Raw genomic sequence first — 12,016 nt, forward strand, 5'->3', positions numbered from 1 at the left:
AACCCAAGCCAAAAGAATCCACATCAGAAGAAGTGGCAAGACAAAGTCCTCCTTCCTTGAAAGTGTACAAAGGGAGCCCCTGTCCTGGGCAGGAGAGGGTCCTGGCGGGCGGTCCCCTTCAGGACCCCCAGGTCAGGGGTGTTGCTGTTCCTGGGGAAGTCCCTGCACCCTCTGAATATCAGCAGCTCTGAGGGGTGTCTCTGCTGTCTGCCCAAGTTCCTGACACTGTCCTCTGGGGAAGGGGGCCTGGGGATGCGCTTCAGGAGCTGGGAGGAGGCTGGATCCTCTACTTCTTCCCACATACAGGAGCTGGGGACTCTGTAAGATTTCTCCTTTAAAATGAGCACAAGAGGGTCGCCTGGTAGCTCAGTGTCAGGGCCTCTGCCTCTGTCTCAGATCCTGACCCTGGAGCCCTGGGTTTCAGGACCATGACCGACCCCCCACACGGAGCCCGCCTCTGTCTGTACCTGGTCAATAAAGAAAACAATATCTGGGGGGAAAAGATAGAAAATGACTATGAGACCTTTTGATTCTCTTAGATTCCAACAGGAAGCAAAAGACCCAAACGACTCCTGGACAGTAAAGCGGCTTTAATATCACAACATTGAAATCTTCCATTTATGAGTTAAGACAATGACATATCGTCCTCCCAATAGAAGAGGCGGGAGGAAGTGGTGTCGCACAGACGGGCCCCGTCCCCTTGAGGCCCCTGCACCTCGGCTCAGGCCTGAGGGTGACTGCGACCGGCTCCTCCTGTCTGGTGGCCGGCTCGGGGCTCCAGCTGGCAGGACAGGGTGTAGCTGAGGACAGAGGGACACGTGTGAGTTGAGCAGGAGCTTCAGGTCCGGAGTCTCCCCTGGGATTTCCAAGGAGCTGGAGCCTGGAGCCCCAGCAGCAGGGCTGGAGGCCGCCCCGGGAGCCAAAGGAGAAGGATCCCTGAGGGGCCCCTGAGCAGGCCGCCCTCCCGCCCTCAGCCCTGGGGGCCTCACCTCTCCTCCTCGCTGAGCCACGTCCCAGACTGGAACCAGGCCCGGAACGGCTGCTCGGGCTCGATGCGGTACCGATCCGCGGCCACCTGGAGCAGCAGGATCTCGGTCAGGACTCGGTACTCCTGGGCCCGGAGAGAGGACGGGGGCATGAGGAGCCTGGGGGCGGCGAGGCCTTCGGGGGCTGCGCCCGGGGACAGGGGCCCGGGGCTGGTCTCTGACACGTGGCGACCCCCCATCCTGCACACTCCTCCCGTCCCAGCTGGTTCTCAGAGGGGAGCCCACCCGGCCCCGCCCTGGCCAGGTGTCCCTGATGGCCGCGCCTCTGGCCTGGCCAACTGCGGGGACTTTCCCTTTCTCAGAGAACCGTCCCCGACAATGTGACAATGAGGGGATGGAGGCCCGGCGTGGTGCTCCCGGGGACCCCTCTGACAGCCCCAGCCTCCCCCTCCGTGCGGGAGCTCAGAGAGAGCCTCACCTTGTTCTTCTTCCGGTGGTTGACCTCATTGCCCTGGAAAGCAGACAAGCACAGTCCATCGGGGAGGGGCCTCGGGTGCTACTGGGTGCCGCTACCCACCCCCACTCACGCCCTAGGGCCAGGCACACAGGGGCCAGGACCCCCCGGTGACAGGCCTGCGATCCAGGCCAGGCCCCGGGTCCAGGGAAAGGAGACCTGGCGGGGAGGGAGCGGATCTGGCGTCCCAGAGCACAGGAGGGGAGGCCAAAGCCTCAGGTGGGCAGGAGATGCGAGGCTCGCTAAGGGCCCGCTCAGGCCGGGGACCCTGACGTCACTCTGCCCCCACAGGCTGAGGCCCACCCAGCCTGACCTCGGCCGCTTGGCATTCGGGCCGCAGACTCGATCTCGGGACCCGTGACCTAGGTGCAGCCTCCCTCACTCCTCCCAGACCTGGGCCCTGGACCCGCACACCCAGGGCAGCGGGGAGCCTTTCACGAGGGGAGACTTGTCAAGGACGGAGAGCTCGGGGCTCGGCTCAGGGGCCCTGTGCTCCCCCACATCAGGACTCTGGCCCCCCGTCCCAGCCCCGGGCCCACACACCTCCAGGTACTCCTCCATGGCAGTATCCAGCATGAAGAGCTCGGTGAGGAAGGAGCCCAGGAAGGGGACGACACCCTGTATCGGGGGGGGGGGGAAGGAATGAGGCCCTGCTCTCGGGTCCCCGGGGTCCCTCCCTGGGACAGGTCAGCACCCCGGCCCGCCCGCCCCAGCTCCCACGTGGTGCACACCAGGACCCTTGGGGCCTCCCCTGGGCTCCCCCCCTCACCCTCCCACAACACCAGAGTCCTCCTAAGCACGTCAAGGGCGAGCTGTAGGACATCGGGGTGTAAGTGTCCCGGGCCCTGCCCCCCACAGGCACATTGTTTCCAGCTGTATAGACCCTCCTCCGGGTCACCTCGAAAGAAGGGTTGTCGAAGCTGTGGCTACGGGAGGCAGAGCTGGAGTTGGACGGCCCCACCTGCCTTGATTTGGGGCCTTCCAGCTCTCCGGGGAGAACCCTCTCCTCTGGGCTCGAGGCCACGGATCCGGGGCTCGCTCACCTGCTGCTGCTGCCGCCTCTTCCATGCTGTCTGCATGTTGATCCCCAGGGCTCCAAGCTTAGCCGGCCGGTCCTGTAGGGCCAAGGACAAGTTCCTCAAGACCGTGATCACCTCGGGCCACTACTCCCACCAAACTTTCTTTTTTCTTTTCTTTTTATTTATATATTTATTTCTAATGCTGTTCATTTTGCCAACATATAGAATAACACCCAGTGCTCATGCCATCAGGTGCCCCCCTCAGTGCCCGTCACCCAGTCGCCCCCACACCCCGCCCACCTCCCCTTCCACCACCCATCTTTGACCTCACACCCTGGACATCGACCAGAAGCAGAGGGTAGCCGCGACGTCCTCCTTCAGCCTCCCGTGAGGGATTCCAGAACAACCTCAGCTCCAGCATTCACTCCCCGTGTGACCTGGAGCTTGCAGCCTGGCCTCCCTGAGCCTGGTTCCTCACTGGGAAAGGGGCGAATTCCAGCTCCCTCCCTCGGTCTCCCGAGGACCCAGGGTCCTATTCCTACCATCCCCGTTGGGGCCCTCATCCCATTCAAACCCCTCGCTGGGCGCAGGCCTGTCCTCTGGGCTCTCCAGTTCGGGAGAGGCCCCCATCGGGACCGGCTGGCGACAGGGAGCGCGAGGGTCCAGCTCAGGGATCCTGGTTGAGCAGCAGCTGCTTTTCCACCCCTGGTGGATTTTCACCCCAGGCTGCGTCCACGTTCATGCCAAAGGCTTCACTCGCCGAAGGAATGCTCCGGGCCAGTCCCTAATTCAGTCACGTAGGACACCGTTGCTCCCACGCCGCCTCTCTTTCTATCCCAACACCTCCCATACTACCTTGAGAAGCAGGTTCCTGCTCTGGGGATTGTCCTGGGAGCACAGTTTTTCAAATGCTTGAATCTTCTTCCTGAGGAGAGAGAAAGAAGGCAGGACGGATGTTGGAACACTAGGGTCGGGTTGAGGGCAGACCCTGTGATCTGAGACCTCGAAGGAGTTCAACTGCTGGATCAGGGTTTCCTTGGGTTCCTCTGAGCACTCAGGTCGTTGAAGGACACGGGAGGGAGCTCTTTGGAGGGTCATCCGGTGCATCCGATGCCCTATTAATTGAACAGCTCTGCTTTGGTCAGTTTTGGTTTCAATTGCGAAGAGACTCTAGTTGCTGTCATGTTCGCATCCAAAACCTTGTACCTCAGCTCAGCCCAGACTCCCCAAATGGGGACCTTTGGAGGCATGGTGGCCTCTTGGCCAGGAAGCCTGAGAAAATCCCCTGCCCGCCTGCCCACCCACATCCTGTTGTCATGGATTCCTGCCTCCTAGGAAGTCCAGGGTGACCGAGGAAGCCAGAAAGGACAGGCCTATGGGACATCTCTCATCGTTCATGGTCCTTCTGGAGCAAGGACCCCTCACCTGGAAACTTTGGCCCATGTGTTCTTCAGGCGGTGAATTGAGACACTCTGCAGAGCCGAGAGGATGGCGTGCAGGGAGGAGTAGTTCCGTAAGGTTCGGCAGGCCTGGGGAGGAAGAGCATGAGCTGTCAGGTGGCCAGCAGGAGCCCTGTGTGCTGGAGAGCTGCACTCTGCTCAGTGTCAGTCTCCTCTCCTGCATGAGGCGGATGTGCAGGGGCCTACAGAAGGGCGCATGGAGGACCCCCCGAGGAGCCCTGCTGGGGAGAGGCGGCATTTCCCTTCCCTCCAAGGAAAGAGTCATGTGGGAACTGAGCATCCCAACATCAGGCCATGCAAGGGATGGGCAGCATGTTCCCGGGAAGAAGAACTCAGAGCAGAGACTTCAACCTTGAGGAATGATCAAGGGAAGAGCAGTTGCCAGGCTCAGAAGAGCAGGTCAGCCGGGCCTCCCGTAGGCTGACCTTGGCCACCTTGATCCAGTGCTCCACCACCTCCGCCCTGTCCCGGGCCGTCATGCGTGCGTTGCCAAGGCAGGTGGTGATGACGCAGTTGGCCACGTTGTTGAACTGGGTGACGGTGGCACTGACTGTGCATGTCCGGTGCTCATATCCAGGCTCATTTCTCTTGGACCAGATGGAGCCCAGGCACTGTTGGGGCTGCACCTTCTTGAAAAGATCCTAGAGAATAGGGGGACGCTCGCTCACACAGCCATTGCACATGCAGGATTCATGTCCTACATAGGGGTCCCCTGTCAGAGCCGGGGCTCAGCCAGCACAGAAAGTGGCCTGACCCAGTTAGAGTCCCTGGACTGCCCTCCATTGCTCTTCCCTGAGGGAGCCCAGTGCAGGATGAACGAGGAGCAGGTACTGCCAGGGGGTGGTAGGGGGGCAGGAGGGCTCTGTACCCTGATCATCCCCACTAACTTCAAGTTAGAGGTGGCAGTTTAAGGGGGATCCTCAGGGGGCATCTTCCCCTCCCACTGTTCATGCCCTGGCCCTCCTCCCCTCTCAGCAGCACATTCTCACAGAGTAGGGGACAGCCACACATTTGTCTGCCTCCCTGAACTTCGGTTTCCATTAGATGCCTAATAAGTGTGGGGTGCTCGGCCTCCAAGGCAGGTGCGTGGTGAGTCGTGGGCTCGGCCGCACACAGTGAGTTGCCCCCGCTGCCCGCCCAGGACCAGGGCCTGCCCCTTTACGTATCAGTTCTGGCTCATGTAATCGACACAGGGACTCTGGGTCAGTCCATCCCATGGTCTAGCTCCACAGTCTGCAGCTGGACAGTGAGAGCAAGGGTTTGAGGAACTGGACAGGGTGAGGTGGTTGGTAAGGGATGGAGCTGAGATCTGGACCCCGACCACACAAGTGCGCATCAGGGAAAGGCAGGACTGGGGCAGGTGACAGCAGGAAGCAAGCCTGCCCCGGCCCCCCGGCCTGGGCGCCCCGCTGCTCACCGCGTCTATGGAGGTCAACTGCTCTGCCACCAGCTTGGGAGGGAAGGCCATGAGCCCAGGCTGCTCCTCATGCCGCTGGTGCGCGGGGGTTCCCCAGTAGCAGGTGGCCTCTGGGGCTGGAGGTGGCTCCGTCTTTGTGCTTAGGGAAGGAGTGTCAGTCCCCACGAAGGCTGGTGGTGGAACTGACTGCAGTTCAGGACCCGGTACACGTGAGGAAGGCACCAGCTCTTGTTTCAGGTCTGGAGGAGCCGACGGAGGAGACGCCGGAAGGAGCCGTGGAGCTGGCACTGGGACAGGATAAGGAGAAATGTTTGTCCACAGGGCTGACTTGCCCCATGTCCTTCCAGAAACAGGGCAGAGTCCATGGCCGATAGAGAAACACGCAGCCCCTGACCCCATCCCAGATAGTCTGCCCAGCTTGCAATCCCCCTTACCCTCTGACTCTGCGTCTGCCTCCGTGAGCTGCAGAAGTTGCCGTGGCATCACGATAATGGGGGCATGGCAATACAGGGCATACAGGTTTGCCTGCACCCAGGACTCCTGTACATCGAAGCAGGCCCGGTGCAGGGACGGCCAGGTGTCCTGCAGATTGCGGTCAGGCCAGGTCCCCGAGATGGGAGAGAGGGTGCTGGGGAGAGTCAGGTGCGGAGCCGCATCAGAGCATGGCCTTTCATGCCATGTGGTACTCGCATAGCACCATTCTTTGTGTAGGGGTCCCCGAGAATGTCCTCAGCATGACTTCCAACCCCCTGTTGCTGGCCTTGCAGTAGATGACCTGGTCATCCAGAAAACCTGTCTGAGTCTGGTGTTTCTACTTCTTCTCTCTTCTCAATGGCCAAGGGCCTCCTCTACTGCATCCTCCACGCACACCGGATTTGGGGCTTAGGTTTGTGGCAGATTGGTGAGTGGTCTGCTCGCCAAAGCTTCTGTTCTTGGCCCCAGTGGTGTATGGGGTGGTCACTCACCTAGAGAATTGCTGGCCCAGGACTCGTTGGGCTGTGGTGAACACTTGGTAGAGACAAGAAAGGACTGGGTTGATGATGAGGCTTCTGTCCTGGAAGGATGGCACCAAGGACTGTAGAAAATCATCCATTCTCCCTTCTCTGAGCGTCAGCATGGTCCTGGCCTCCCTCACGGATAGGGTTGATTGCTTTTCACACCAGAGACACAAGGAGGGGCACTGTAGTCAGCCTCCAAACCGGGAACCACTGGGAAGATCAAGGTCTGGCGCCCCGCCCACAGACTCCCAACCCCTCAGAAAGTTGCACAGGACAAGGGACTCGAGTGCCCACACAGAAAAAGGTTCGAGGCTTCAAAGTACCACTGGTTTTAGAGAAGACGTGGTAAAGCATTGGCCACTTCAACACGTTCTGTTAGCCGAGCAACAACAGCATTCCTCTCAACTACTAGCTCTTACGAAGACCAGGATGCCACAGAGTCTTCAGTTACATCCCAACTGCCACGAGAACACAGAGGCCTAGACCCTCAAATGCTGTTCAAGATCATATACATCGCAGGTGAGAAGAGACCAGAGCGTGGGCTGCATGGGGTTTCCCTTAAGCGGATGTGGCTTCGGCTGTCCCTGACCTAGGAGGAAGGCTCAAGGGAAAATTCCCTTCTCCTGCAGGGCCCAAGGGTGTCAGTTTTTTCTAGAGTAGGCTCTGGGCATGCCCTGATCCTCTCTGCATGTGGATTGAACATGAATGGGGGCCTGCTCTCACTGCAGGCCTTCAATGGATGTGGTTGGTGGCCTGATTCCCCTCTGCTTGTCAGGGGAGATGGAGGAGTTGAACTCTTGGATGAGCAACTCATCCAAGAGTTCCTGGGTGGATCATTCCAAAAAGAGCCAGCTACTGGTGCCAGGAGGCATCAGAGGCCTTCCCCCTCATCTGGGGTTCCAGGTTATGGCAGGTCTAGCAACCCAAACAGTCTGTGGGGACACATAAGGTGCTCCTTGCAGGACTGCAGAGATGGCAAGAGAATGGCATTAGGTCAAAGGCCAGGGCCTTGAGAGTCTGAATGCCTGTGGCAGACGGCCCCATTGATGGAGGACTACGAAGATCTATCAGGATACAGCTCATGAGCTGTTGGGCCTACAATGATCTGATGTGTTCTGAGAGATGACATGTTATTGAGAAACATATAGGGAGAAACTATGTAAACATTTCATATGAAAACATATAGGAAGACTTCATCCCGCCCTTGCTTTTGTGTTAAATCACCCTCCTTAGTGTGATGATTTGGAAGGGCTCAGAGAAGGTCGGCAGGGACGGTGGAGCTGGCTTCTCCAAAGCATATCTGGGACTAGTAGGTGAAATAATAAAAACAGAAGACAGAAGATACTCTACATAGAAAACCCAAAAGCCTCCACCTCAAGATTGCTAGAACTCATACAGCAATTTGGTAGCGTGGCAGGGTACAAAATCAATGCCCAGAAATCAGTGGCATTTCTCTACACTACCAATGAGACTGAAGAAAGTGAACTTAAGGAGTCAATCCCATTTACAATTGCACCCAAAAGCATAAGATACCTAGGAATAAACCTAACTAAAGAGGTAAAGGATCTATACCCTAAAAACTACAGAACACATCTGAAGGAAATAGAGGAAGACACAAAGAGATGGAAAAATATTCCATGCTCATGGATTGGCAGAATTGATATTGTGAAAATGTCCATGTTACCCAGGGCAATGTACACGTTTAATGCAATCCCTATCAAAATACCGTGGCCTTTCTTCAGAGAGTTAGAACAAATTATTTTAAGGTTTGTGTGCAATCCGAAAAGACAGGGGAATCGCCAGGGGAATTTTAAAAAAGAAAACCATATCTGGGGGCATCACAATGCCAGATTTCAGGGTGTACTACAAAGCTGTGGTCATCAAGACAGTGTGGTCCTGGCACATAAACAGACACATAGATCAATGGAACAGAATAGAGAACCCAGAAGTGGACCCTGAACTTTATGGTGAACTAATATTCAATAAGGAGGAAAGACGATCCACTGGAAGAAAGACAGTCTCTTCAATAAATGGTGCTGGGAAAATTGGACATCCACATGCAGAAGAATGAAACTAGACCACTCTCTTGCACCAGACACAAAATTGAACTCAAAATGGATGAAAGATCTAAACATGAGACAAGATTCCATCAAAATCCTAGAGGAGAACACAGGCAACACCCTTTTTAAACTCGCCCACAGTAACTTCTTGCAAGATACATCCACGAAGGCCAAAGAAATAAAAGCAAACATGAACTATTGGGACTTCATCAAGATCAGAAGCTTTTGCACAGCAAAGGATACCGTCAACAATACTCAAAGACAACCTACAGAGTGGGAGAAGAGATTTGCAAATGACGTATCAGATAAAGGGCTAGTTTCCTAGATCTATAAAGAACTTCTTAAACTCAACAGCAAAGAAACAAACAATCCAATCATGAAGTGGGCAAAAGACATGAAGAGAAATCTCACAGAGGAAGACACAGACGTGGCCAAAACGCACATGAGAAAATGCTCTGCATCACTTGCCATCAGGGAAATACAAATCAAAGCCACAATGAGATACCACCTCTCCCCAGTGAGAATGGGGAAAATTAACAAGGCAGGAAACAACAAATGTTGGAGAGGATGTGGAGAAAAGGGAACCCTCTTACACTGTTGGTGGGAATGTGACCTGGTGCCGCCACTCTGGAAAAGTGTGTGGAGGTTCCTCAAAGAGTTAAAAACAGACCTGCCCTACGACCCTGCAATTGCAGTGTTGGGGATTTACCCCAAAGATACAGATGCAGTGAGACGCCAGGACACCTGCACCCTAATGTTCACAGCAGCAATGTCCACAATAGCCAAACTGTGGAAGGATCCTCAGTGTCCATCGAAAGATGAACGGATAAAGAAGCTGTGGTTTATGTATACAATGGAATATTCCTCAGCCATTAGAAATGACAAATACCCATCATTTGCTTCGACGTGGATGGAACTGGAGGGTATTATGCTGAGTGAAGTAAGTCAGTCGGAGAAGGACAAACAGTGTATGTTCTCATCCATTTGGGGAATATAAATAATAGTGAAAGGGAATATAAGGGAAGGGAGAAGAAATGTGTGGGAAATATCAGAAAGGGAGACAGAACATGAAGACTCCTAACTCTGTGAAAAGAACTAGGGGTGGTGGAAGGGGAGGAGGGCAGGGGGTGTGGGTGAGTGGGTGACGGTCACTGAGGGGGGCACTCGACGGGATGAGCACTGGGTGTTATTCTGTATGTTGGCAAACTGAACACCAATAAAAGCAACTTTATTATAAAAAAAAAAACAGAAGTAGAATGCAAAGATACTCATGGCTTTGGGAAAACAAAACAAAACAAAGCCCTCCACTTCCTCAAAACATGAACTATATCTGCACCACTCCAACACAGGTGAAGAGTGTCCTCCCACATCCCACGTAGCTGGAGGCTAGGCGTAGAGGTTCAGATCTCTCTGCGGTTGGGCCTGTGGGACACTCATGTGGACACACTAGGGGAGGGCCCCAGCTTTCTCTCCTCATTCGTGTGGGGGCCATATTTCTGGGGTGAGCCCTCTTCCGTTTCTTACCTCAGAGCAGCACCGATCCCTGTTTGTCGGGAGCACCAGATCATTGTCTAGGGAGCTGGAATAGTTGAAGCCAGAGACCATCTCTTCCAAGACCTCCTGGGTGCAGCTCTGCAAATAGAGTGCCCCGTAAATACAGGGCCAAGAGACCTTAGGGTCCTCCCGCGACATCACCCCCAGGGGACACCTGCATTAGAAACCACGTTCTCCTGTTCAGGCCAGAGGGGCAGCTGTGGAGACATCTGGCAAGGAGGAAGCCAGATGAAAGAGGCTCTTGGGCTCATGACTCCCATACTGGGAGTTGAGCTTGGTCCCCAGGACTCCCCTTCTCATCTGCCTGCTATGGCCTGGGGTCTGAACATCAAAGGTGTGTCAGGCTGCCAACAGCTGGCAGCTGGTTTGTGCCCAGAAGGGCATGTTCCTCTCCTCGGTCCCCTCTACACTCGCACACACACATACACACACACACCCAGACACACTCACACATGCATAAACACACAGACACACACACAAGGAGGTGGCAGAGGTGGGAGCCCGCTCAGCTGAGATCACAGTGTGCCTGCTCTCCAGTGGCCTCCCCAGGTTGCCTTGTTGTACCTGTTGAGGTCTCCTGCCACATAAGCAGAAACGTCGGAGAAGAGGGCCGAGCTGACGTCGACAGCTACGTGAACATCTCTCACTCTGGACTCTCCAGAGCCCAGAGCAACTCAAAGTAGGACAACAGCAAGAGGACATCTTGTTCTCTCAACTGTCTCCAGTAAAGTGAGCAGTTGTGGAATGCAGGTGCCTGGTTACCAGAGTTCCAAATCAGTTGCAGGCCTGTCACCAAGGAAGTGACATCACTTTTTCAAGATACTGGGACCTGGGCCCCTTCCTCCAGTCAGCCCTATCCAGAGCCCCTTCTTGGCAGATGAATGCTTACCCCATGCCATCCCCTTAGCTTTACATCATGTGCCAAGAAATGCCATAGACACAACCCACTGAACATGCAATGAGGTCTACCTGTGAGGACACGGAGCTGTTTTCAGACCTTTATTTCTGAGTTTTCTCAGTGCTATGTCATACCTAACCTACTGGGTCTCTCAAATAGTTCACAGTTTCCCAACCTGCACTGTGGAGATCAGCCTGGAATCTCCTAGAATCTACTTCCTAGGCACATCACCAGGGGTCTATGCATGATATTTATAAGGCGTGTGGGCTGGTATCCTGTGTATCTGAAGCACAGATATACAGATGGAAGATTGACCAGAAGGGGTGGGATGAGCTATGGAGCACCACTTGAAAGTGGCCTGGGCTCCAGCAATGGAATATCACAATAGCAGGTTCCTCTGGCCTCATTTCAATGGGGACATCACAATTGGGTGGAAATGCTCCAAGAGGCAGACATGGTCATCTTCTGTAGTCCAACTGTCCAATCATTTCCTGTTATATTTAGAAGACCTGGTTCCCTCGTTTCGACCTCTGAGGGCCGCAGCCTTTACATGGCTCCCAGGAACCTGACCTGTGGCATAAGTGTCTCTGTGTCACCCCGAGGTGCTTCGTGACTGGCTTCTGACCCATACGGTACAGCCAACAAGTTGGCATGTCACATCTAAGCTCCAATTGGAAATAGCCTCTACCTTCAATAGCCCCCCTTTCTTGTCCTATCCCGCTAACTCATGTTCCACTTCTTACCCTTTCCCTTTCCCATTTTCTTCTCTATCCCTGAATCATAAATCAACCAGAGATGTTGTGAGCTGCCACATACATAGGCTCACGTGGCAGAGAACTGAATCCACTTGGCAGAAAATCCTCTGCCAGGCTAGCCTCCCATGAGGCCACAGCCACAGCCTCTGATGGACCTGGAGGTGGAGGAACCAAGCTAATTTGGGCCTGGCTTCCTTAGCCACAGAACCGGTGAGAAATTATACAATGTGCAAGATGCAAGGTCCTGGGGCAATAGTGTAGCAGGGGAACAGCACGTTACCACCAGTCCACTGGGCCTCAGCGGCTCTCCCTGCCCTCTTCCCTCTCTCCAGATCCCTCAGCATTTCCCCTCAGC

The 12,016-nt window shown here is 55.1% G+C and overlaps 2 protein-coding genes across 3 annotated transcripts; both read right to left on the bottom strand.

Annotated features, from left to right (window-relative positions):
* Positions 1 to 575: 575 nt before the first annotated feature.
* Positions 576 to 2,993, bottom strand: LOC118349917 (ral guanine nucleotide dissociation stimulator-like). Of its 2 annotated transcripts, none has more exons than XM_049092871.1 (6): positions 2,853 to 2,993; positions 2,544 to 2,615; positions 2,044 to 2,118; positions 1,465 to 1,497; positions 990 to 1,111; positions 576 to 800 (listed from the first exon to the last, which is right to left on the bottom strand). In XM_049092871.1, the coding sequence occupies exons 1-6, from the start codon at positions 2,859 to 2,861 to the stop codon at positions 722 to 724; spliced, it is 390 nt and encodes a 129-aa protein (XP_048948828.1). In that variant the 5' UTR covers positions 2,862 to 2,993; the 3' UTR covers positions 576 to 721. The 2 variants fall into 2 exon arrangements, with proteins under 2 accessions (XP_048948828.1, XP_035570294.2); XM_035714401.2 differs by having other exon boundaries at positions 2,846 to 2,986.
* On the bottom strand, positions 2,961 to 10,751 carry LOC112662313 (ral guanine nucleotide dissociation stimulator-like). Its single transcript, XM_025450949.3, has 8 exons — positions 10,573 to 10,751; positions 9,979 to 10,086; positions 6,362 to 6,546; positions 5,831 to 6,024; positions 5,397 to 5,683; positions 4,405 to 4,620; positions 3,945 to 4,048; positions 2,961 to 3,444 (listed from the first exon to the last, which is right to left on the bottom strand). The coding sequence occupies exons 1-8, from the start codon at positions 10,708 to 10,710 to the stop codon at positions 3,351 to 3,353; spliced, it is 1,326 nt and encodes a 441-aa protein (XP_025306734.3). The 5' UTR covers positions 10,711 to 10,751; the 3' UTR covers positions 2,961 to 3,350.
* Positions 10,752 to 12,016: the final 1,265 nt, after the last annotated feature.

Source organism: Canis lupus, chromosome 13 (assembly GCF_003254725.2).
Source record: "Canis lupus dingo isolate Sandy chromosome 13, ASM325472v2, whole genome shotgun sequence".
Taxonomy (NCBI): Eukaryota; Metazoa; Chordata; class Mammalia; order Carnivora; family Canidae; genus Canis; species Canis lupus.